The 27,896-nt window shown below is 40.7% G+C and overlaps 1 protein-coding gene across 1 annotated transcript in view; it reads right to left on the minus strand.

The window, feature by feature from the left end:
• Positions 1-25,331, minus strand: part of SLX4IP (SLX4 interacting protein) — a 168,453-nt gene extending 143,122 nt beyond the window's left edge. Inside the window, 1 exon segment of the mRNA XM_007472044.1 lies at positions 25,305-25,331. Within this exon segment, the coding sequence (XP_007472106.1) occupies positions 25,305-25,331 (27 nt within the window).
• Between the last annotated feature and the right edge of the window lie 2,565 nt (positions 25,332-27,896).

Genomic DNA, 27,896 nt, shown 5'->3' on the forward strand with positions numbered 1-27,896 from the left:
GCTCTACTAGTATGTTTTACTATTAGAATTAAATAAATAAAAGGCTATCTATCTCATCTCAGAATCCTTTTAGGAAAGCATTACTTTTTTTTTTCCTTTTTCCTAGTGGTTTCTTTCACAGTCAGAAAGTAATTAAAATCTAATTTGCATTTTCAGGTAGGACTTCTTCATTTACATATCATCCAATCAATAGTAGCAAATTAGCATGTTTAATTTGCATATCTTAAAATTTACCTGTTTTAAGTTTCCCCTTTGATGAGTTTCAGTGAATTTATAGAGTTGTGCAACTGTCATAATTTAGAGTAATTCTATCACCCTGCCAAAGTTCCCCAGCTCATTTACCTACTCCAGCAAATATACTTGTTTTCCTTCTATGAAGTATGGGAAATGACCATCTGGGAAGCAGCGTTAACAGGACATCCCAGGAGACGAGGATCCAGCCCTGCCCAACCCCTCCCCATCCAAGGGTGAACTCTGACACAGGATCATTAACACAACCTCAGAAAAGAGTAGGAATCCAGGTATTCTGGTGTTTAAACTCCTCACCTCAACTGTTTCCTTCCTCCAGAGACCATTCTTATGAGCTACATGAAAGCAGACTGGCCAAAATACCTAGTTCTCAAACTATAGCTTGAAGGGAAATCAAAGTGGCTTCAGTTACAGAGGGGAGAATACAAAATAGTCACTCACACCACATTGAAGCAAACAGAATGTCTGAGCACAGCCACCCAAGTCCAAGGTTGAAATAAATGGCATGGCTTTAAGTGTGTTTCCATCAAAAACACAATATAAAAGGGGAACAAAAGGTACATGGCCAACCTAAAAGAAAACACAATGTGATTGCAGCAACATGGATGGACCTAGAGATTGTCATACTGGGTGAAGTAAGTCAGACAGAGAACGACAAATATCTTATGATAGCACTTATATGTGGAATCTAAAAAAATGGTACAAACGAACTTATCTACAAAACAGAAATAGAGTCACAGATGTAGAAAACAATCTTATGGTTACCAGGGGGAAAAGAGGGAGGGAGGGATAAACTGGGAGATTGGGATTGACATATACACACTACTATATATAAAATAGATAACTAATAAGGACCTACCATATAGCACAGGGAACTCTACTCAATACACTGTAATGACTTATAAGAGCAAAGAGAGAATGGACTTGAGGATATGGACGGGGAAGGGTAAGCTGTGACAAAGGGAGAAAGAGGCATGGACATATATACACTACCAAACGTAAGGTAGATAGCTAGTGGGAAGCAGCCGCATAGCACAGGGAGATCAGCTTGGTGCTTTGTGACAGCCTGGAGGGGTGGGATAGGGAGGGTGGGAGGGAGGGAGACGCAAGAGGGAAGAGATATGGGAACATGTGTATATGTATGGCTGATTCGCTTTGTTATGGAGCAGAAACTAACACACCATTGTAAAGCAATTATACTCCAATAAAGATGTAAAAAAAAAAAAAAAGCAAAGAATCTAAAAAACAATGGATATATGTATATGTATAATTGAATCACTTTGCTGTATACCTGAAACTAACACAATATTGTAAATCAATTATACTCCAATAAAAATTGAAAAAAAAAACAATGTGAGAAACAGGAGTTAGGAGTTAAACTCAACTCAAGAGCCCAAAGACAGATGCAATATAATAAAAAATGAAAAAGAGGGTATGGTAGGCCGCATCTAAGATGACCTCCAATGATCCTCACCTCTTGGTTTTCACGCTCCTGTACGATATGATCGCCTCCCCTGGAGTGTGGGCGAGGCTTAACGATTTGCTTCTAGCAAACAGAAAGTGGCAGAGGTGATGATGTGATGTCACTTTGAGGTAAGGTCTCAAAAAGACCGTGGCTTCCATCTCAGGCACCCTCTCTTGCTCTCTCTGAGGAAAGCCAGCTGCCATGTTGTGAGTGGCCTTATGGAGAAGAGAAGCCCATGTGTTGAGAAACAGATATCTCCAATCAACAGCCAGTAAGTACCAGAGACCCCCTGCCAATATCACATGAGGGAACCTAGAAGTAAATCCTCCACCAATTGAGCCTTGAGAACACTGTTGCCCCAGCTGACATCTTGACTGAATCCTTGTGAGAGATCCTGAGGAAGAGTCACCCAGCTAAGCTATGCCTATATTCCTGTTCCACAGAAACCATGAGTCAGCAAATGTTTGCTGTTGTTTTAATCTCTAAATTTGGGGGTAATCTGGTGAACATTAATAGATAATTAACATGGGGAAAGTAAGAAAACAAATTGAGAATAAAAATCAGTATCATTATGGAATTAATAAATAAGTGAAAGTAAGATCATCAAGAAATTGACAACCCTGAAAATTGATTTACTGACAGTAAAAACGTTTGGATAATCATGGTGATATGGTTTGTTATTATTATTTTTTTTATTTAAGTGTAGTTAATTTACAATGTTGTGTTAGTTTCCGGTATACGGCAAAGTGATTCAGCTAAATATATATATTATTTTTCACATTCCTTTCCATTACAGCTTATTACAAGACATTGAATATAGTTCCCTGTGCTATACAGTAAGACCTTGTTGTTTATGGTGACACGGTTTGGAGAGTCAGAATGAAAAATAAAAGAAACAAGGAAATTAAAACAATTAGAGAAAAGCTAATAAAAATGGAGAGCAAATAAAAATAACTTAATAGGAAGACATATCCTTGAAGAAGACAACTTAAGAACTGGAATAGATGAGGGATCACAAGATATGAGACAATGTAAGGATCTCTCTGGAATGAAGAATGAACAAACTTTGCAAATCAAAAAAGCACATGTTCCAGAAAAAGAAAAAAAAATGCTGCAAGAATACTCCACACTGAGAGAGATTTATAAAATCTTTCAGGTACCCAAGAACAAAAACCAAGTCACCTACATAGCGGGGGAAATGCTGCGCTGGCTTTACATTTCTCTAAAGCAATATTGAACGTCAGAAGATACTTGGTGAAAATGTTGTTACAAAATGCTGAGGGAAAGTATAAGCCAAGCTATCACTCAAATACAAAGGCAAAGAAGAGACATTCTCAAACGTGAAAGAATCCAGGAAGTAGAACACCAATAACTGCTTCTTGAAAGTCAGTCTTGTCCAGTAGAACCTTCTGTGATACCTGCACTATCCCCCTAGCCACCTCTGGTTACTGAGCACTGAAAATGTAGCTATTGAGACTGAAAAATGAAATTTTTAATTTTCTGTAAGTTTCAATAGCCACATGCAGCTAGCGGTCCCCATACTGAACATGAACTGCACAGGACAAGAATGTGAATAATATAAAATGGGAACACACATTAACAACACAACAAAACTTGGGAGGTGAGAAGACAGAAGAGAGGATGAAGGAGGAGCTGCTGTCCCCTCTCTCACAGCCAGCTGTCAATCAATTCTGTCTAAAACCGAAACAAACCAAAAACAAAAAAAACCTTACTTCAACCTCTTTCATTTTGAAGCTATTTTATTCTTAAATCTTTCAGGAAATAAAATCTACATAAGGAAAAAGAACTGAGGTTCAACAATTCCTTAAGTTTCAATTCAGATTCCTTTTCTATTACTAAAATAAAATTACATTTTATGTTTTTAATGAAAATAACAGCTATAATATCCAATATTTAACAAGAGTGCTTCTATCTTTTGCTATAATCATTCTATCTGTACATATATATCCCACGGTGTCCATCTGGAATGATGTTCACCTAAATGCTAACAAGAGGTGTTTTCATAAGAGATTTTGAGTGATTTTTTTCTACCTTTGAATTCTTCAGAATGCAAATAGATCATTTTTAATAGAACAAGTTTTTCTACAAGTCTATTTGCCTGTTTTTAAATAAGAGCCTAGGAGCTAATACTGCAAGATGTTAACAGCAACAGAAACATGGAATTTGAGTGGCAGGAATATGGAAAATTTTCCTCTTCATACATTTCAGATTTTTTTTTTTAATTTCTCAAAGGAAAAAAAGAAGTATACAAAGAGTCTAGAAGTTATATGGCACCGATTCTCATTCTGCATCTATATACACTAACTACCCAGATTGTCTTCAACTTTCCTAGAGGCAGGTTCGCCGTCTGGGACGTAGCCACAGTCACTGCTGGCCTCCAGATGGAAACCAATGATCCCACCCACTTCTCAAGGTCTCCCTAACTTCGTCCCCAAAACCAGGTCAGGACCTGGACAGAGGCCTTAGTCGGGGGAGGACTGGCCAACCTGTCCCTGAATTCCAGCTTTTGGGCAGTTTTCTCTTGCTTCTACCTGACCATGGAGGTAACATGCCTTTTTCTTGAGGTCTGGCCCTCTCCTTCTCTCTCACTCCACCTACTTCATAAGCCAAAGGGGCTCAAGGTTCTCTCCCATGAGAGGGCCACCTACCCCCAGGAGGGCTTGGCAAAGGTGGCCTGATTTATTAAGGTCTACAAATGAGAAAAGGGCCCCAAACTGACCTTTGACCAACAGTCTTCAACGCATCTTTTTCCCTAAAAGACTTTTTTTTTGAGAGGGAGAAGCAATAAAGAAACAGAATCGGGGGCTCCAAGGTCCCCTATTTAATAATTACACCTGCCCTGCCGAGTTCCCAAGACAACGTATTTTAATATGGTTAGTAAAAGTAATGTCTTAAGAAAACTTTAAAAATTATAAACCACTATAACGTAGGTAGTTGTATTATTACCAGACAAGGGGGGGTCTAAGCTAAAGTTTCTACAAGACTGTAGCTAACAGTTTCCACCTTCTTCTTCAAAGCATATGACTTCCACTAAGCGACCCCAGGCTTGAAACCTGCCTTGACCATTTTCCAGCTCTGACCTGTGCAAATTACTCGACCTCGCTTCCCTCACATCTGTGACCCGTCAACAGTAAGGTGCCATTGATGATGCTGTGAGCATTAAATAGGATAATATGTGAAAAATACCCTGTTCAGTAGGCTGTCTGTAAATGTTAGCTCCCTTCCTTTGCTGTCACAAAAGTTTTCCAGAGAGAGCCTGTTTCAAGAAACACCACAACCCACTTGAACTGTACATCCTAAGTGGCTTGAAATGAAATACTTGAAGAGGATAAGGGGGAGCCTACATAATCTTTCAACTGGTCTGCTTCCCAGCTGGCATCTTTAATCTGATTTGCTAAGAGCTAAATTTAGTGAATGTTTACTAATTGCCAGGCACTGGATTAGACACTCTCTGTGACAACGCTATGAAGGCTGACATTTATTATTCCCACACTGGAGAGGAAGAATCAGGATCTCACTGGTAGGAAAAGCAGTGGGGTCCATCTGACTATTGTGCAATGACACCCCAACAAGAATTCCCTTCGCAGTAAACTCAGAAATCTAAGGAATACTGGTATCTTCAGAACTGAGGTCACCAAAATCAGCAGTTTTGGTGGCTGCTTTGGTCATGGGAAAACCCATGCTAATGCCCCAGTAAGATCTCTTATTATACTTCTCATACTATTTCTTAGCATTTAAACAGAAGACTGAAGGTAGAGCTAAGGCTCTTTTGGTTTTGCAGAGGAGAATTACTAACAGTGCTGAAATTTGGAAAATTCAGCTTAAACACGTGAGTGTTGGAGTCACATGGTACCACTTGCTTTTCTTAAATCAGCCTTCAGCTTAAATATTACTTAATTTAAAACTGTCTGCGATGTTGAAGATGGGATCAATGTTCATTATACTCCTTCCCCTTTAATAGTTTTAAAATTTTCCAGAAGAAGTTTTTTAGAGTCTAGAGATATACACACCCCTCCGAAAATCCCTGCAGGGAGAGGCTGATTCACGTAAATCTTACAGAAGATACCCTTCTCTGGATAATTTTAACTTTTCCTAAAAATAAACATTCCAATCACCAACCCAGTAAGGGGGCAGCGGCCCAAGAATGCACTGTCATGGCAGACGGAGGATCAGTCATTGTGGGAAGTGAAACAGACCCAAGAAGCACTGGAATTGATGCAGCGCCATTTGATTCCACCAGGCCATCTTTACAACAGGAAGCATTTCATCAGCTGTTGGGAGACTGCACAGTGGTAGCAGCACTGCTTGGTGACAATTAAAAATACTAAAGCTAGGGCTTCCCTGGTGGCGCAGTGGTTGGGAGTCTGCCTGGATGCAGGGGACACGGGTTCGTGCCCCGGCCCGGGAAGATCCCACGTGCCGCGGAGCAGCTGGGCCAGTGAGCCATGGCTGCTGAGCCTGCGTGTCCGGAGCCTGTGCTCCGCAGCGGGAGGGGCCACAACAGTGAGAGGCCCGCATACAGGGAAAAAAAACCCACTAAAGCTACAATGCAGTTTCTGTAGTCTTGCACACTGGGGGAAGTACAATGGAATGCTGAGTCAGAAGCAAATGTACAGACTCATAGCTGACTAGGGGTTCCATGGAATGCATTCAGTGATTCAGAACTCAAGATTTAAGGCCAGATGCATACTACTGAGGGTCCTGACTCAGAATGTCATCTGTAGAGTAGATATGCAAAAATTTTAGTAGAATGATATCCTCTTTGATACTTTTCTTGATTGTTGCAATATTTCGATTTAATTGTCATAATGTACACTGAGGATGTGAACGACCTTAAAATGCCTCAACACACGCAACAACAATAAAGCAAGTTGCAAAATGAAGTAAAGCAGTAATTATGATCGTCCTCATCCCCAGTAACCAAGAGAACCTTCTCAAGGGTCAGATTATTCCAGCTACCTCCTGAATGCCCCAGAGACCTCTCTACACACTTTGAGTACTCATTATATTCTGTAAGAAGGCCTTCTATGGAAGTGCAAGGAGAAACTTTATAGTAAAGTCTCTAAACCTTAAAATGCTGCCATATAACTTTGGGGGTAGTCTGTGCCTTTAATCCTGACAACTGCCATGCCCAAGAATAGGCAGGAGCATGGGCAGCCATGCATGCGCTAAGTGACCCTGCCCCTGCGCCACAGTCATTGGAGCAAAGGTGGATGCCTACGCAAATTCACCTCTAGAAGGTTGCTTATTGCGGTGGAATGCACAGGAGTCTTATAAAAGATGTCACTTGGCAGGTGAGGAGGCATTGTGATCTATAACACGCACAGGAGAGCAGAGGGAGAGTAACAAGGAGAAGCAGAGAACAAGGCCCTATTTCTCAGAGAGAGGCCCACAGGGAGCTGCCCTGGGTGGTCTGAAGCCATTTCCAGACCTTCCTTCCCAAAGCTCAGCCACAAAGCCCGAAGCCGGGGTTCTCTGAGACACTCTGCTCCCCTATCATGAGGTACCCTTTTCAGTTCCCATAGTTTCCACAGGTCTGTTTCTTCCTCCAAAGAGCCTTGAATACCACCAGCCCGATACAGTCCTTACTCTCTAAATAAGGCACTAAGTTCTCTTGGGCAATTTTCAGATCCTCACCTTGAGCCCTCCAAGTATTCTCATCTTGTCTATGAAGGAACTGGACTACATCTGTGCTTTTCAATGTGTTTTATGTCATCTCTCCCTCCTTCCCCCCCACCCCCAGTTAAATTCTACGCAGGACCCAATACATCAGACCCATGGCAGCTGAGCCACTCGGGCTGGAGGAGGGACAGGGATCTGGCTCAGGCCCCGTGGAAGGCAGCGCTCCCAGGGAACACTGTCGGAAACCCTGAGCGCGATGTTCTCTGGGGCCCCCGGCTCTGCCTGGGATCCCATCCTCCAGGGAAGGGCAGCTTCACGTGAGCCGCCCCACATGCTGGCCCAAAGGAGGAGAGAGACGAGAGGGTGAGGACCAACACTCAAGCCGAGACCAGGAAGCGCGGGCAAGACCAGCTGTCGAGCAATGGCCATGACCTGAACCCAAGGCTCCCTCGGTGAGAGCAAACTCCTGGATGCAGGTGCCAGAGGGAGGCTGAGGTAAGCTGCAGTCCACAGCTCAGTGGTCAGACAGTGACACCCCAGGGAGCACCCATGCCTCTGAATCAGCAGGCTGCAAAGGCCAATAAACTGCTTTTCACTTTGGGATGTGGCTTATACACAGTGGTTAAGGGGAGGGAGAAAGAGGAAGTGGCCGAGGCAGCAGGCTGAGCTGTAGAGGACCGGGGTCTCCACCACTGAAGACCCCTCAACCCAGGCCCCGCTCGGCCCTGCTGGCCTTCCGTTTGCGGTTAACCATGATCCTTATTTGACCACAAATCAAAGAAAAAAAAGAAAGAAAAGGAAAAACAACTCCAAATAGAGACTTTTAAGGACACAGATACCTAAATGAAGAAAGAAAGGGGGTCTAGAGAGAGAACAGCTTTTAAAAGCAAATTCCAGAGTTCAGACATTGCCCAGGGACTCATTCAGTGGCATCAATGACTCCCACAAACATTAAGGCTTTGAACATATTTGCATAACTATGTTACACGATCTCTCAACATCCCTTTAGACTGAAGACTACCTTCTTCAGAATTATGAAGTACCTTCAGACACTGCTTAAACAAGTCTTCATTTACTTGACGACACAAAGTGTTGTTAGACCAACAGATCATTCACAAAATTTTTAAAAGGATGAAATAAGAACTCTGGTGGCTTTAAAAAAAATTGCAAAATAAGCTACTTCATGAAACACGCTGGAGGAAAAAGTTAATCACAATAATTAATATTTGTTATGATGATGATGATTGAGATAATGCCTAATGTTTATTAAAATGGCTACCTTTGTTAAGCACTTAATACGCATCATCTCATTTAACCCTTACAATAACACTAATATAAAAATAGTGCAATTAGCACAGGCTATGCTTATGCTGCTGGTCCAGAGAACACACTTTGAGAACCAGTGCTTTAGAGACTACAGGGTCTGCCTTTTCTCTTCCTCCCCTTTGTCTCTGAGCTTCATTTTGGACCCAGGTAGGATGGTAGTAGAAGCATGTGTCCCAGTCTCACACACCAGTGTGCTGGTCCACAGGCCAGGCACCACCACAGTGCAAACAGCCAGACTGAACGCTGGCCACCCCACATGGCTTTTTCTTTCTTCCAGACAAAAGATACCAGAAATGCCAAATAAGTCAGCTGTTCACAGACCAAAATACATTTTCAAAATACTTATTTTTAAGGAGCAACAATGTTCTAGAAATAATTTATAACACCAAAATGGATAAACAAAATGAACAGTCTTATTTGAACTAGAAAAATATCCTTGAACTGGCAAAACGTGATTAAATACTTCATCATCCTTATCAGAATTAAGCAAAATGAACGGCAATTAACATCTTCAACTACTACTGGCTTTGAAAAGGCCCATATCAGGTAACAAGGCAGTGAAAAGGGAAAAGTGCTAACACTTTCTAAGTGGTGACTCTGCTGAGACGGATGATTATCCCGGAAAGGAGTTTATTTTAACACCACTTAATTAACCCTATTTCCTATTTAACAAGTGGGTACTTAAATCACTTTCCAGAGTGCAGGTCAATGGTGATGCCCTGGTTCAAACCCAGGCCTTTCTGCCTCCAAAGCCCAAATTCTTTCCACTATATCATACAGAAAAAATTCCTCCGATAAAAGTTTAGGGAATTATCAAAATGTAGGACTAGACAGGTCATTAGAGATGCGCTATTTCAACACCTCATTTAATAGATACTAATAGATAAGATTTAAGAGATACGAACATATGTGGTAAACAATCCCCAGAGATGGCCACCAACAATTCCTCCCCTCCGTCACATAAGCACACTGTTTGTCCCGTCAAGATGAGGAGCTGGGCTTCCGTGGTGGCGCAGTGGTTAAAAATCTGCCTGCCAATGCAGGGGACACGGGTTCGAGCCCTGGTCCGGAAAGAACTCACATACTGTGGAGTAACTAAGCCCATGCGCCACAACTGCGCTCTAGAGCCCGCGAGCCGCAACTAATAAAGCCCATGCGCCTAGAGTCCGTGCTCTACAACAAGAGAAGCCACCACAATGAGAAGCCCGTGCACTGCAACAAAGAGTAATCCCTGCTCACCGCAACTAGAGGAAGCCTGCACGCAGCGGCGAAGACCCAACGTGGCCAAAAAATAAATAAATAAATTTATTAAAAAAAAAAAAAAAGAAAGAAGAGGAATCTATTTCTTCTCTCCTGACCTTGTGATTTGCTGACCAATAGAATATGGTGTCAGAGTCTGCCAGCTCCAGATTCAGCCCTTAGGAAGCCTAGCATTTTCCAGTGTCATGTTCTCTGGGAAGCCAGCACCATGCTGTAAGGGAGCTCAAGCTAGACAACTGAATGAAAGATGCCTTGTGAAGAGAGAGATGCATTGTGGAAGAGGACTGAACATCGGAGTGAAACCCTCTTGAGCTTTCCAGCCCAGTGGGTATCTGAATGCATCCAAATGAGTGACCCAGTCAATGCCATGTAAAGCAGAAAAACTGCCCACTAATATTTTCTGACCCATGGAATTATGAAAAGTTTCAGGCTAGCTGGTTACACAGCTAACTGCTGGTTACATAGCTAACTGAAACATGAGGTTAACTGACCTGTCCATAGTCAAGAATCAATAATAAGGACTGAAATCTAAGCCCCCGGAATTCTAGCCCTGGCCACCTGCCACTGTAGCCCACCAGATAAACTGACACACGAACAGAGCACCCCAAAGACTGAGTGACCTTTGGGCTTTGCCACAATATCCCGTAAAGAAACAGATCTAAACAAAATGACTGTACTCATTTGTTCACACCTCAGCTCTGCAGAACCGTCTCTGTGTTTCCCTCATCTATGGCTGCTTACATTTTGACACATTAATTTCTCATTACAAACCCCCTGAGGATAGGGAAAGGCAATCATCACCCTTGTCTGTAAAGAACTCACATACTGTGGAGTAACTAAGCCCATGCGCCACAACTGCGCTCTAGAGCCCGCGAGCCGCAACTAATAAAGCCCATGCGCCTAGAGTCCGTGCTCTACAACAAGAGAAGCCACCACAATGAGAAGCCCGTGCACTGCAACAAAGAGTAATCCCTGCTCACCGCAACTAGAGGAAGCCTGCACGCAGCGGCGAAGACCCAACGTGGCCAAAAAATAAATAAATAAATTTATTAAAAAAAAAAAAAAAGAAAGAAGAGGAATCTATTTCTTCTCTCCTGACCTTGTGATTTGCTGACCAATAGAATATGGTGTCAGAGTCTGCCAGCTCCAGATTCAGCCCTTAGGAAGCCTAGCATTTTCCAGTGTCATGTTCTCTGGGAAGCCAGCACCATGCTGTAAGGGAGCTCAAGCTAGACAACTGAATGAAAGATGCCTTGTGAAGAGAGAGATGCATTGTGGAAGAGGACTGAACATCGGAGTGAAACCCTCTTGAGCTTTCCAGCCCAGTGGGTATCTGAATGCATCCAAATGAGTGACCCAGTCAATGCCATGTAAAGCAGAAAAACTGCCCACTAATATTTTCTGACCCATGGAATTATGAAAAGTTTCAGGCTAGCTGGTTACACAGCTAACTGCTGGTTACATAGCTAACTGAAACATGAGGTTAACTGACCTGTCCATAGTCAAGAATCAATAATAAGGACTGAAATCTAAGCCCCCGGAATTCTAGCCCTGGCCACCTGCCACTGTAGCCCACCAGATAAACTGACACACGAACAGAGCACCCCAAAGACTGAGTGACCTTTGGGCTTTGCCACAATATCCCGTAAAGAAACAGATCTAAACAAAATGACTGTACTCATTTGTTCACACCTCAGCTCTGCAGAACCGTCTCTGTGTTTCCCTCATCTATGGCTGCTTACATTTTGACACATTAATTTCTCATTACAAACCCCCTGAGGATAGGGAAAGGCAATCATCACCCTTGTCTGTGTCTCTAGTGCCTAACCCAGGGCCTTGCATGCCAGGGATAGCTGACACCTCACATATGAAAAGAATTAGACTAGCCTTCATGCCAAAAATTATGAGACAAAGAACAAATAAGACGCTCAGGCCAAGTCCCTCTAACACTATACAGAATGTCACTGTAAAATATTAAATAATTACTGACGGCCCATGACATGCATAAAGTGTTCTTTTCCCAAACACTTTGACAGCACTGTCTTTTATTATTACTCTGATACCCACAAGAAACTCTGTCAAACAGATAGGAATAATAGCACTACCCCACAGCTGAAGAAGTGGATGCTCAGAGGGGTAACACAATTCACCCAGTCATCCACATTTCACAAGTGAAGCCACAACATGGTATCAGGAACCCTGATCAAAAGTCTGATGCTAATTTCATCTTCTAGAATCCCTTTCTCAAAAACCTGAGGATCTAAATTTCAAGAAGTGCTATAAAAGAACCTAGAGTCATATAAATAGAATATAGAGAATCACAGAAACTTAGAACAAGACATGATCTCAATACTGACCCATAAGAGACAGTGAATTTTTCAGGTCATGAAAAGTGGGATGCCAGACCTGGCACATGCCTTGCCAGAATCTATATGACACTACATCTTTGTGAAACAAACAACATAACATTCTTCCTCATCTCAGCTCACACTTGCAAAACACAGCACGTGCCTGTGTGCTGTGTACGGTCACTATTACAAACTCATTCTTTACTTGGTGTTTCTAGTAGTCTTAAAATCAGAATGTTATTGTCACATGCAACAAAGCAACCTATGCAACGGCCTAGTTTCCTATATTACTTAATCCTGGGTATTCCAAGAGGTTACTACCAGAGACACATCGAAAAGGCCAATAAGAATAAATGAACACTGTGCATCCTTACATCATTTGGCTAATGACTGGACTGTTGCACATGTGGGCCGTTCAGTGAAATATCATTTCCATTCCCAGGGATTCTGATTGCAAGGACCCTCTGTTAATCACCACCCTACATCTCACTTCCTCAGCCACGCATCCCAAAACCCACAGTAACAATAACAGTTAGGAAGGGTGAGTAGGAAGTACAGTAACTGTTAGAAACACTGTGACTTCAAGGACTTTGTCCCAGTCAAACCCTCCAGCCTCTACTGCTAGGACCAGGGCTGGGCTGGGGCCCCAAAGCCGTGAAAGGACCAAAGACACCCTCACTCTCAGCCCCTCGCTTCCGCTTCTGGAATCTGGAAGTGAAGCACGCCAGAGGCAATCTTGTGTCACTGACAATGCTTCCTCTGAGGCCACTGTGGATAGTTTGGGTTGCTCTGTTTTCTACTGCCGTGGTTAACGGTGGTGTTTCCCGGCAAGGAGAACTATAAGACAGAGGAATCTAAACATCCACAGGCTATAGGTGAGGGCATACACACAACTCCCAGGCAAGCAAACACCGGCATTTAGCACATCATGATGATTTAGGAATGAGCCAGCGATTTTAAAAGCACTCTGGCTGCTGTGCTTCCTTGGATCACGACATCTGCAGAGAGGTGCTCTACAAAACACAGAACAATGATGCCCTCTACAGCCCTCAAAGAGAATCCAAGGAACGTACCGAGTTCTTGTATCTGTGAGAGATCCTGAATCTACTTTCCTACTAAGAATTATTTTTGACACCAGAAGTTAATAACATACACATGTGCTTTGTATGTATGTTGGAAAAAATTAGCATATCATGGTCTAACACTAAGGTGTTACTTAAAATATGATGATGCCCAAAGAATTAACATCATTGTACTGGAATAATTTACTTTCCTGAAGGCCAAACAGAAGCAAACTCTATACATTGTCATTTTGGCTATTTTCAAAAGAATTACTTAAAATATTTTCAAAGTGAAACTGTGGACTCCTTAAAGGAGAAACAGGTTGAGATGCAATTTTTTTTTTTAACAAAAGAAATAAACCACAAATTGAAGATTACAACATTCTCTGTCTGGGACTGAAAACAGACCAGTAAGAAATAACTCTAAGCTTGAGTGACTTTCCTGTTTCCCATAAGCCACGAGGAAAGACATTTCTCATCTTTCTAATAGGGAAAGTGAGGGATACCAGGCACCTCGGAAATACTCCAGATTACTCAAGGTAGATACATAACAAGCAGAGCACAGGTCCTTCTTCTTGGGAAATGTGGCTGGGAACAGTATGTTGTAAGAGCATGGGTAGATATAGATATAAATAATTGGAGAATATATATAACACGGACAACAGAAGCTGCACATAGCAGTCAAAGGAACAAAGTGAGAGGGTAATCGATGCAGGAAAAGTTTAGCTCTTGTGTGAAAATAAAAGAGAGTCTTTGGTCAAGCCTGGAAAAAGCTGATGAGCATAGACTACAGAAGAAAAGGTGAGAGGGAAAAGGAAGAGAGAAAACCACAGGCCAGATCACTGCAGAAAATGCAAATGCATCGGTTTCACAGGAATAGGTGGGCCATGTTCCCAAGTTCCAAGATGAAAATATGGGTCAAAGTTAAAGAGGAAGGGGGAGAATAGTTATCAGAGTACCTTGAATTGAGCTGGAGAGTTTAGATAAGGTCTGATTAAACAAAAGGAATTACTCTGATCGCTTAAGCAAGGAAGTGACAGGGTGAAAATGGTGTTAAGAAAACATTATCCTGGCACTTGTCTGGATGCACTGGAATGGTAGGACAAGAAAGGCATAGAGATCATCCAGAGATCAGTGCAGAAACATAAACGACAAGGATAATAAAGGCTTGAATTTATAAGAAAAGTAGAGAGAAGATGCAAGTCCAGTATACTGTGTTGAGAATGGATGCAGGAAAGACAGGGAAACAGCATAATTTGGCGAGCCCAGGATGTGAGGGTAGAGCCGGGGACATTCAAAGCAAAAGCCAATTTAGAAGAAAATGTGATAAACTGAATTCTTAGTGCAAAGTTTTAGGGATCAGTTTAGGCAGAGACTTCAGGGAGGCAGGTGGAGAGTTGAAACTGAAAAGAGGATGAGAAGCCAGGGCTGTATTTAAACACTTTCTAATCATTCCCAAAAAGAATAGATGTGCTGATACACATGGGGAAGGACTGGGGAAGAAGCCCAGAAAACTGGGTGTCTGGCCAGGGAAGCAGAGAGAACACTTGGAAAAGGAAGTTTCATTTCCAGTCCAACAAGAACGTTGTTTCAAAGTCATCAACACTCAGAAAAAATGCTCTCACTGGAGTGAGAAGGTCCCTGAAAACTTTAAGCCTGATGCAGCATTTAACTGGGTGACGGCCGGTACACTTTTATGAATTGTATTCCAAATCTATCAAGTACTCAGCACACATTTAGTTGAATAGTTCCCAGCGTGAGCAACGTAACAGAACAGATACTGTGCAGTAGGGAAGGAAGAGCAGCCGACTGTAGTTGGTGTGCGTGTCATCACCACTGGGAAAACTCGTAGGGATCCTGTGTGCCTTTAAAACTTCAAGCTCGCCCAACAAATAGACAAAATTAAGAAGCAACTGGAAGATGAAGAGTTTAAGTTCTGGGGGAAGAAATACAGAGCTGCTTCTTTCACCGTGGAAAGTTTCACAAAGACAAATGCCTTTGTAAAAACATTCTCAGGGTTAAAGGTTGCACACCCGTTCCTTCAGATTTATTTCTACTAAAGAATGTAACCATTTAAAACTTTAGTGATTTATTGTGTTAGGACATTTCAGTTTTAGTCTTTCTCAAAATTTAATAGTCTTTAACTAGAACTCGACTGATATGAAAATATTTGCGTAAATCTTTTTTTCAATACACAAAATCAGTGCATCTATTTCCAAATGAGTGCTGATGACAAACTGCTACATTCCCCTTTAGGTAAATGAAAAACCTAGGGCACAGAATTTAAGTTATTCACTGAGGCAAACCAGCAAGACAAAAGCCCATTTGCTATTCAACTTTCTCTCTCTAGAAGTTCAAAGAGTTGCTCTTCACTTTTTATAAAGGGGAAATTACTGTCAATTCTTGGGCATATTTCTTTTTGCGGTTGTTTTAAGGAATGCTGAGACTAAGGTTAACTGAAATTCAGAGAAGATAAAACTATAATTGCTACAAAGGAATGGAACGAAAAACAGTAGAGATGCGGGGAGATTTTTTTAAATGTAAAATCTCTCCTCTCTTTGTTAACATTAATAAAATCTTAAATCTGTCACTTCAGATTTAGGGAATAACTCAGTCTTCATACCCCAAAAGTCCAGCACACCACAACCCCGGAATAAAAAGTGGACAACTATCAACAGCAAAAGTAAAAGCTTCAAGTCTCCTGGAGTGGGTGGGAAGGAGGAGGAGGAGGTCATTACACACTCCCTGTGGAAGAAGACAAAGCCAGATCCACATTCCAGGGAAATCTGGCTGGTCTGAGTTTTTCCTTAAGTACCGATTGGCCTGTCACTAAGCCAGGCTCTGTAATCTTCCTGCTAGGGAAGCCATGAATCCCTTCTAATTAATCAAGCCCTCCCAACAAAAATTTTCCCACCCACAATAAAGTGGGCTGTGGGAAGGGAAAGCAGCAGAGCAAGCTTTGTAGCCAAAAGAATTCTAGACTTTGGTGTAATACCTAACTAATCCAAGAAAACAGATGCAGGAAGCAGAGGAAATGATCTACAAACAAAGACAGACAATGAAGTAGGAACACAGTCGAACCCAAGTCGAAAATTTTGAATCATAAGATTTTAACTACAGTTGCATGGGAGTGAGACCTGGCAACACTTTTAAAACACCTGTGAAGCGGGGAATGGATCCATAAACTTTTCAGAAGTAGATACCATGAATATTGATTTGACACCTTCAACAATAATTTATTATTTAAATTTATTTTCTTCTTACTAAACTTTAATACATTATATGTCCATCTTGCTTCTACTTGCAAAGGAAATGGAGTTGCCTTGACCTTCCTAATTTACCGTGCCCTTGCAGCCGGTTTAACCCAAGGTAAACTTCATTGAAAGCTTCCTCTGACAAGGTGCAAGGAAGCAAGAGTACAGAAGGATGCACTGATTCAGACCCATGCTGTCCAATTCAGCTGCTGCTACTACTACTACCTATGTGTGCCTCTAAGCACTTGAAACATGGCCAGTAGGAATTGAGATGTACTTTAAGAGATATATTTATATACTTAAATCTGCTTATGTCATATATAAATATTTCAGACTTTGCACGCAATAAGGTCTTTGTTGCAACTACTCAACTCTGCAATTGTAGCGTAAAAGCAGCCAGGCACAATATATAAACAAATGGGAGTGTCTGTGTTCCAATAAAACTTTATTTACAGAAACAAGCAGCTCATCTGTGGGGTATAACTTTCTGACCCCTTGTTCCCTAAAGAACTTATAATTATGGAAGTTCTAAAACACTGGGGTGGGTGCAGAGACAGAATTAAGATCACGGAGGAGCCTCGGGGAAACATGGGTCTGCTGTCACTACTACTTTGAGCTGAGAAAGCCTTCACTGGAGTTTAGGACACATCCTCCTGCCCTGGGCTGCAGTGGCCCAGAAGTCAAGAGACCCTGAAAGCTGGGTTCCAAGGACTTATCTCATACACCACTGCCATTTCCTGAAATTCTGGCCTAGGAGGCAGTTATAAGAAAGAGGTGAAGGCCAGGGTCACAGCAATGTTTTGTTTTGTTTTGTTTCGCTTTGTTTTTAAAAAGCCCTCTTCTATGCAGGAAGGTCAGAAGACCTTTCTTCATTTGAATAAGAAGAATAACCTGTTTGCAGGGATAATTAATACCATTCCAAGGAAAGTCTCAGAATAAACAACTGAGGTGCAAGTGGTAAATTGTTTGGTGTTCACCTGCTTTTCTGTTAGCTTGGAAACCGTGCTCTATCCAAGTATTTTTCAACCCAGATGGTCAAAAGCAAATGCATCTATATGAAAATTTGCATAAGTTAATTCCTTTTAACTTTTATTCATGTGATTTTTTATCATAGTAATCCATATACACAGATTAAAATGACCTATCAAAAACAGTCCTCTTCTGCCCCATCCTGGCTCCACCCTCAACCCAACTTTCACTCACTAGGAGACACCACACTGAGAACTTCATCTTTGTCATCTGGTATTTACTAAATCGTTCTAAATACTTTGTTTATACTGTAATCTTTTATTATTTCAGATTTAAACACTATCCATGGAAAATGAAAACATAATGCTTGCAACCCACCCACTCACACATCTCCTTCCCCAGACTTCCAAAATTTGAAGATCACAACATATGAAGTGTTCAAAGCTGAGCCATGTAGTTATACTATGCTTACTTTTCTATCTTGCATAATCTTTTGTTTGTTTAGAATTAAGGAATAGTTTCCCATATTCCTACCACTAAATCATTCCCATACTCTGACCTACAGAAACTCCTCCCAATACATTTAAGTACATGTGGTATTTTATTCATTTCCTTTTTTGTTGGAGACATCTTTCACAGAACCATCTGTCCTGTTCCAATTGGACTGGTTACTCTCTAAGCATTATACACAATTGATCATCATGGGATTTGCTTAGGCCCTCACCTGCTGGATTCCCTATTTCCTGGATCCCAATCTCACCCTTTCTCTGTTCACCGTCCCATCTGGGAAAAATCATATCCTTCCTAAAATAGGGTACATTAGAACAAAATTTTTTTAGCCTTTGCAAGTCTGAAAATGCCTCTATTCTACCTTAACATGTGATTAAAAGTTGAGCTGTGAAAAGCATTCAGGGCTGGAAACTGAGGCTGGAGGTAGATGGGCCACAAGCCCCACCCCACCCCCAGGGTAAGCAATTGGAGATTTGTTCCCTGAGAACCAGATACTCCAAGATGAGAATAGCAGGACAATTGAGAGAGGAGGCTGGGCCCTGCCCAGATAGAAGATAAGATACCACATATTTCTCATTCTACAAGTCAAGGAAACTTTCTCGACTAGAAAGCTCCTTGGAGGCCAAAAAGGGAGGGGGGAGCCACCCCACAGTAAGAGGCCAACTACCCATAGGCCTCTTCGGTGGAATCCATCTTGGCTGAGAGATGCGTGCGCACACATGGGAGGATCCTGAGATGTTCCAAATACGGACTCAGAGCCAGGCAAAGCAAAGTGATAGACCAAAGCAAACCCGGAAAAAATGCCCCATAAAAGTGATTCAAACTACCACGAGGGCACGACTCTCTCTGAGTCCGCCCATGTGTCTATCCACACATCCGCTACTCTTTTTTTTTCCTCCTAAAAACACTTTACTTGTTTCACTACTTTCCGTCTTTGTGGGAACTCTTTTCTGCAAAGCCAAAGGGCCAGGGCCTTGTCACTGACCACTGGTCTAGTGGCTAGGTTTCTGTGCTTCACTGCCGCAACCCAACCTCAATCTCTGGCCGGGGAACCAAAACCCTGCTTCAAGCTGCTGCAGGCCGAGGCCACCCAAGATCAGAAACTATTATCCTCAGAATATCTAAGGAATTGTTCCACTGTCCACAACTATAGCTGCTGAGAAGGCTGTTCTGAATCTCATCCTCTGTATGTGATCTGATTTTCTTTTAGGATCTTCTCTGAATTCCCGGTGTTATGAAATTTTAGGATGATGCGCCTTAGTACAACTTGTTTTCCTTGCCTTTTTTAGGTGCACTCTCACAGAAACTTTCAAATAGTAACTTTGTGCCATCATTTCTAGTAATTTTATCATATTACTTCTTTCATAATTTTCCTCTCCACCATTTTCTTTGTTTTCCTTTCTAGAACTTTTTCACATCAATTTCATATCAATTTTTTTTTCAAAATCAATTTTTCATATCAATACTGTACACCTCAAATTTTCTTGTATTATCTTCCCATTTTTTTAACTATTATCTTTTTGCTCTACTTTCTGGGCAGTATTCCTTATCCATCTTCCCATACTTTACTAAATTTTTATTTCTATCATATTTTTAATTTACAAGAGCTCTTACCTATTTTCAGGAATTTCCCTTATTCATAAAATCCTGGACGTGTCACATGGTTATAATAGTCTCCTTTTGTGCTTTGAGGATACTAATTATAATGTTTTTAAAAGTCTTTTCTTGCTTACTAGAATCTCTCTGATCCTCCAGTTTTGCTCATTTGCTTTTCTCTCTCTTTTTCAGTTCTCTGGTTTTCTGTTTCTCAAGTTTTCCTTAAATCTCTGGTGGTATCTTTTGTCCATTCATAATTAAGAACAGACAATAAATCTCTGACTGGAAAGTTTCTGTACATGGGTGGAACTTACTGACTGCTGGGCTTCAGGAATCCAGTGGGGGACTTAGATATCTGGTTGGGGGATGCCAGATGCAGGCCCTACTTATATCAGACAAGTAGACTTTAGGTTAAGTATGACTAGAAATAAAAAGAGATATTTCATAATAATTAAAGATTCTATTCAACAGAAAGAGCAATCATAAATTTGTATATACGTGTTAATACAGCCTTAAGATATACAAAGCCAAGGTCAATAAAAGGACAAATATACAAATCTGAAACCATAGTTGGAGATTTTAACACACCTCTCTCAACTGATTAAACAAGTGGACAAAATATGAGTAAACACAAAGCTGATTTTTTACAATAGAATCAACAAACCTGACCTGAGTCGGATACACAGTTCAATGCACCTGACAAGCAACGCTTTTTTCAAGTGTTTATAGAACATTAACCAAAATATCAATAGAGGAATTACGCTAAACAAAATGATTATGCTGATAACAAAATGATTATTAGAAAATTTCCAAGTACTTAGAAACTATACAATATACATCTGAATAAGCCATAATCAAAAATGAAACACAATGAAAATTAGAAAATACTTTGATTTGAATGGAAGCAAAATTCCTAATTTAACAGCATGTCTATCAAAACAAGAGGATACAAGTCAAGTAGGTACTTAGAGAGAAATTCATAGCTTTAAGTGCATATACTAGAAAAGAAGAAAGTTTCCAAAATCAATGATTTAAGCTTCCCCCTTAAGAAGCTGAAAAAAGAAGGATAAATTTGCTCAAAGAATGTAGAAGGAAGGAAATAATAAAGAAATCAATAAATAGAAAACAAGTATGCTACAGGAAAATAAAATGAAACCTGAATTTGGTTCTCTGAAAAGACTACTAAAAATAACAAATTCCTATCAGCACTAATCAGTATCATTCCTTTGGAAAGGCAAATCAAAACCACAATGAGATATCACCTCACACCTGTTAGAACAGCTATTATGAAAAAAACAAGAGATAAATACCGGTGAGACTGTAGAGAAAAGGGAACCCTGGTGCATGGTTGGTGGGAATGTAAATTGATGCAGCCACTATAGAAATCAGTATGGAGGTTAATCAAAAATTTAAAAATAGAACTGCCATATGATCAAGCAATCCCACTTCTAGGTATATATCTGAAGGATATGAAATCACTATCTTGAAGAGATATCTGCACTCCATGTTCAGTGCAGCATTATTCACAATAGCCAAGACATGGAAACAACCTAAGTGTCCACTGACAGATGAATGAATAAAGAAAATATGGTATACACATGCAATGGAATATTATTCAGCCATAAAAAGGAAATTCTGCCATTTGCAGCAACACAGATAGACCTTGAGGACATTATGCTAAGTGTAGTAACTCAGACAGAGAAAGACAAATAAATACTGTATGATTTCACTTATATGTGGAATCTTAAAACATCGAATTCGTAGAAACAGAGTAGAATGGTGGTTGCCAGGGGATGAGGGGTGGGGTAAATGGGGTGATGTTGGTTGAAGGGTACAAACTTTTAGTTATAAGATGAGTAAGTTCCGAGGATGTAATGTACAGCATAGTGACTAGAGTTAACAACACTGTACTGTATACTTGAGAGTAAAGCTCTAATGTTTTCACCATGACAACAACAAAATGGTAATTATGTGAAGTGAAGGACGTGTTAACTAAAATTACTGTGGTAAACATTTTGCAATTTATACATTTATCTAATCAACACATTGTACACCTTAAACTTACACAATGTTATATGTCAATGATATTTCAATCAAGCAGGAAAAAATATAATCACCCATTTGGAAGGTTCAAGCCTAGTTGTCAGAGTATTTGGAAGCCAGGATAGCTGAGAGCTGGCATCCTAATGCCTAAAAAGGGTAGGAGAGAGAGAGGAGTTGGGAATAAACTCATTCCAGTTAAGTCCGGAGTTGTGAAGAACTTCAACTTTCAGTTCTTTGTATCAGCTTAGCACATAAGACAACGCTTGACACAGAAATAAGTACTCAATTTGTAGATATCCTCATATAATACTCTTTGGGTTCGTATGGGTAAGTTTGTCCACAATTTCTTGGAACAGGAGCTATTCAAGAGAGCTTTTCCTTCATCCTCTTGAGAAACTGTGGGTTTCATGAAAATGCAAAAAAAAATCTCTGCTCGCTGACCAAGGGAAGCAGCATGGAAGCCTGCCATCCACCCAGGGCTTTGGCAGGGGTGGGGGGTGGGGGCAGGGGAGGGAGAACAGCAAGGAAAATACTAAAAACACTAAGCTTGTGCCATACTCAGTTGTGGGTTGCAAAGTCAGACTACCCACAAGGTGGTGGAATCCCAAGTCCTGAAATGAATATAAACCTGGTCCAAAACCACCAAAATGCCAATGGCTCCAGCAGAAGTAAACTTGAAACCGCTCCACTGCTCTGCAGGGCTGAGCTCATAGGTCTTTCCACCCATATATTTCACACTTAGTAAATAACAGTGGAAATAACAGAACAATCTAAAAGAGGCTATAAAATAAACTACTTTAAGATTATGAAGGAGATAAAAGAAGGATATGGAAACATATTGAAAAAAAGGACAAGTATATATATAAAAAAAGAACTGGTAGAATTTGAATTTAAAAAAAAACAAACACAAATTCTCAAATGAAAAATGCAGTCACTAAAAATAAACAAAGAATAGAATAAATACAGATTAAAAAGGAGAATAAATACTGATGACAAGCTTTTAGTAAACTGGAAGAGATCTAATAAAAAGCACTCTGAATGCAACATACAGACATAAAGAGAAGAGAAAAAGGAAACGGAAAATGGCCAAGCAGAGTTCTTCAGAGCGGGCACGTGGAGACTGCAGCAAGAGCAGGTGTGCATGTCCCCTGTTGCTCATGACACCCTAGGGCAGTGCACAGCAATCTGGCTGGGCGGGATGTCAGACCTTCAGAATGGGATCCCAGTGCTTGGGTCATGGGCCTTTTAAACTGCATGATTAGGAAAGCACTTGTTCCTTGCCTGTGTGATCAGACAGAGGCAGGGACACCAACACAACATGATGTGTAGAATCTTCCATATAATGTGTTAGAACTCTGACTATGCCTAACCTGCTGGCTTGACACCCATGGTTGGGGTCACTCCCCCACCTGGCATGATCTGGGAGTTAGGTTCCAAGTCTTGCTGGTGCAGCTGTAAGATCAGGCAATCTCGTAGCAGAATTTACCACATCAGTATGTATGTCTTGGAAATCAATTGACCCAGCTCTGGCATAATTAGGGGCCTAGGGTCTAAGCTTTGCAGCTGACGAGGATTGTCTCTCTGAATGGACCATAGCCAGTTTGGGCAAAGCTTTGCAAGAGGCCCAGTCCTTTTCTGAGCAGACATCCTGCAGGCGCTCAGTCCTGGATGAGTTAACATCACCCTCTAGCACATAATAAACAGTTACGTGGGACTATTCAACAAACTTCGTATAAGAGTTCCAGAAGAAGAAATCAGAGAGAACAGAGAGGAGCAGTACTTGAAGAGAAAAAGGTCGAAATTTTCCAAAATTGATGAAAGACTTGACTCTTCCAAAGATGTACATTGCATCCCAAGCCAGATAAATAAAAAGTCTGTATCTCAAGATTTCACAGTGAAACTATAGAATATCAAAGACACAAAATCTTAAGAGCAACCAAAGAGAACCAAGATATCTTGATAAGCAAGATAACAAAGAAAGAAATCACGATGGGCTGACAGTAGACTTCTTTGCTGACTAGTCTCCACAGATGCACCCCCAGATTCTCCCCCTCCCTGTGAGCACAAGCTGCTTCTCCCATGGAGAGCTGCAGCTTTCCTGGAGCTGACCTTCTGAGTGCTCTGACCAATAGAAAGCAGAGGAAACGCACGTGGGACTTCTGAGCTCAGGCCTTCAAGGGACGGACAAATTACACTTTTTTCTTCCCGCAACTTTTGCTCTGGGACACCATCCCTCAAAACTCAGGTACCAAGCTAGGAGAGGAGCCCAAGCCACACAGAGTAGCCACCTGAATGAGAACTGAGGGCAACAATTAACAGCCCCAGGTGAGATTCCAAGCACAGCCAGGATCAACTGCCAGCCACATGCGCAGCCAGCTTTGATGTGCAGGCTGAACTCAGTCCCCAGATGACTGCAGCCCCAGCCAACATCAAGAGGAGAAACCGCCCAACTGATACCAGGTGACCTACAGAATACTGAGAGAGAATAACATGGCTTCTGTTTTAAGTCACTACGTTTTAAGGTAGTTTTTAAGCATCAACTGATAATTAAAACATTTCTCAGTTGCAATAAGAGATTTCAAAAGACAATGGAAAAATACCTTTAAAGTGCTGAGAGGAACTGATGTGCAACCTAAAATTCTAAAACAAACTTTACTTTCTACAGGAAAACCAAAAGACAGTTTTAGACAGACTGTGAAAGTTCACCACTTATAATCTCTCACAGAGAGGAATACTACATACAGAATATACAGATACTAGAAATAATTGTAAGTAATGAAATTTATAAATATGTTGTAAATCTAAAGCTCTGACTTGGTAAAGATAAGATACGACTACAACACTAAACAGTATCTGATCTGGTTAACCACTATGATTTCTCTGTTTCAGTGTTTTGAATTTCTGCTTAATTAAACACTAGCGCAGGGAAAATGCCCTAAAGAACAGGCATATGTGAAGCATCCTTCATACAATGGTTCCTCTCGAGACTGGATCTGCAGCTAGGTGGATGCAGGACTCTCGGATGCAGAACCTGGAGGGTCGACTGTACTCACTACCAATTCTTCCCCTTTCCTTCCCCACCACCTCTCACAGGTGACCCTCCCATTCCTCCACAACTGAGAAGGTCTCGGACCCAGCCATCAAGGGATAGAGAAGAGATGCTTACAAGAGAAAAGCAAAAGAGGGCAGCGAGGCAGGAGAACTCGCTCCTGGCATTCACCCAGGTGCAAGCATTTGCTGCCTGCTTCTTTACTTTTAGGTGCTGTGTCATAATCAAAAATCACGCCATGGACATACAATGTGAATAATACTTTTTAACATTAAGGACCAAGTTATGTCCCAAAGGCATCTTACAAAAGACTTTAAGCAAGAAACTCCCATGACCATATGAACTATTCATTTTCTCCCCCATCTCATTCTTAACATGCAAATTTTCAATCACCTACTTCAAGTTTTCAGTAGTGTCCCAAATCTCAAGAGTAGAAGGAAAGTTCAGGGCTACTGTTTTCAATGAACACAGGACTCAGTTATATTAGAAAGTGATTAATCATTTTAAAGAAAGCTATTAAGCGTTACTTACCTTAACAGCAAATTTCTTTGACGCCATGGCTTACTGATTCCAGAGTAATTACAGACCTTTAACAGAAGAAAAAAGAAAGTTAAAAAGTAGGTATATCAAAATTTCTTTCGATTTGTATATTATATAAGAGAAAGGTTGGATGAATAATCAGATATCAACAGGTATTCTTACAAGATGAATGTTCACTTATAACTGGTCTTAACAAAAATATCATATTGAATTAACAGTTTACAAACTGCCCACAAAGAAAAGCACAGGCCCAGATATATTCTACCAAATGTTTAAAGAACAATTAATACCAATCCTTCACAGACTCTTTAAAAGAAGCATAAGAAAAACTCAAATCATTCTAAGAGGCCAGTTACATCCTGATACCAATACCAAACAGAAACATCACAAGAAAGAAGAACTACACACTAGTATTCAACAAAATACTACAAACCAAAGCTAGCAACATATAAAAGGATTATACACCATGACATTAGATTTATCTCAGGAATATAAGATTGGTTTAACATCTGAAAACCAGTATAAACACTATATTAATAGAATAAAAAACACATGATTATCTCAAATTTAGAAAAAAATTAACAAAATCCAACACTTTTTTTAATTAAAAAAAAAAAATCCAACACACTAGGAATAGAAGGAAGCATCCTCAACCTGATAAAGAGCATCTATGAAGAACCCACAGCTAGGGAATTCCCTGGTGGTTCAGTGGTAAGGACTTGGCACTTTCACTGCCAAGGGCCTGGGTTCAATCCCTGGTCGGGGAACTAAGATCCCACAAGCCGCACAGCGCAGCCAAAAATAAAACAAAATAAAATCCACTAAGAAAAACCCACAGCTAAAACCATATTAAATGATGAACGACTGAATGCCTCCTCCTCAAAAAGGAAAAAACAGAGATATCTGCTCTGTCACTTCCACACAGCACTGTATGTGCTGCACTGAGGTGCTAGCCAGGGCAATTAGGCAAGAAAAATAAATAAATGGCATCCAGATTGGGAAGGAAGCAATAAAACTGCCCCTATCACAAATAACATGTTCTTATATGCAGAAAATCCTGAAGAATTAAAAAAAAAAAAAAACTAATAGAATTACGAAGTATACGAAGTTAAGGTTGTAAGATGTAAATATATTAAAAAGTCAATTATATTTCTATATTCTGGCAATGAGTAATCCTGAAATGAATTTAAGAAAACAATTCTGTTTACAAGAACATCAGAAAGAATACTTAGGAAAAAAATTTTTTTAAAACCCCACAAGATTTATACACCAAAAACCATAAATTATTATTGAAAGAAATTAAAAACTGAAGTAAATGGACAGCTATCCCATATTCATGGGTTAAATTAACACTTAATTTTGTTAGGATAGCCATACTCCCCAAATTGATCTATAACACAATCTCTATCAAAACCCCAGCTGACTTTATAGAAATTGACAATCTTATCCTAAAATGCATATGAAAATACATCTATAGTAGCCGAAATAATCTTGAAAAAGAAGAACAAAATTGAAGAATTCATACTTCCCCATTTGAACACTTACTGCAGAGTTAGAGTAATCAAGACAGTGTGGTACTGGCATAAAAGACAGACACATAGATCAATGGGATAAAACTGACAGTCCCAAAACAGACCCTTACATTTATGTTCAATTGATTTTTAACCAATGTGCTGTGATAATTTAATTGGGAAACAGTCCTTTCTACAAATGGTGCTGTTACAACTGGATATCCACACTCAAAAGAATAAAGCTAGAACACACATTATATACAAAAATTAACTCAAAATGGATCAAAAACCTAAATGTAAGAGCTAAAACTATAAACTCTTAGAAGAAACCATAGGCGTAAATTTTTGTGACCTTGCATAAGGCAATAATTTCTTAGACACGATACCAAAGGCACAAGTCACAAAAGAAAAAATTGGTAAATCAGATTTCATCAAAATTTAAAACTGGGCTTCCCTGGTGGCGCAGTGGTTGAGAGTCCGCCTGCCGATGCAGGGGACACGGGTTCGTGCCCCGGTCCGGGAAGATCCCACATGCTGCGGAGCGGCTGGGCCTGTGAGCCACAGCCACTGAGCCTGCGCATCCGGAGCCTGTGCTCCACAACGGGAGAGACCACAACAGTGAGAGGCCCACGTACCGCAAGAAAATAATAATAAAAAATAAATAAAACTAAAAAGTTATTAATCTAAAGAATTAAAAAAAAAAAATTTAAAACTTCAGGGCTTTAAAGGACACTATCAAGAACCTGAAAGACAACCCACAGAATGGGAGAAAATATCTGCAAATCATACAACAAATAAGGGACTCATGTCCAGAAAACATAAAGAACACCTTAAAACAACAATAAAAAGATGAATAACCCAATTTAAAAATGAACAAAGGGGGCTTCCCTGGTGGCGCAGTGGCTGAGAGTCCGCCTGCCGACACGGGGGACACATGTTCGTGCCCCGGTCTGGGAGGATCCCACGTGCCGCGGAGCGGCTGGGCGCGTGAGCCATGGCCGCTGGGCCTGTGCGTCCGGAGCCTGTGCTCCGCAATGGGAGAGGCCACAGCAGTGAGAGACCCGCATACAGC

The sequence above is a fragment of the Lipotes vexillifer genome, unplaced genomic scaffold (genome assembly GCF_000442215.2).
Source record: "Lipotes vexillifer unplaced genomic scaffold, Lipotes_vexillifer_v1.1 scaffold137, whole genome shotgun sequence".
In the NCBI taxonomy this organism is placed as follows: domain Eukaryota; kingdom Metazoa; phylum Chordata; class Mammalia; order Artiodactyla; family Lipotidae; genus Lipotes; species Lipotes vexillifer.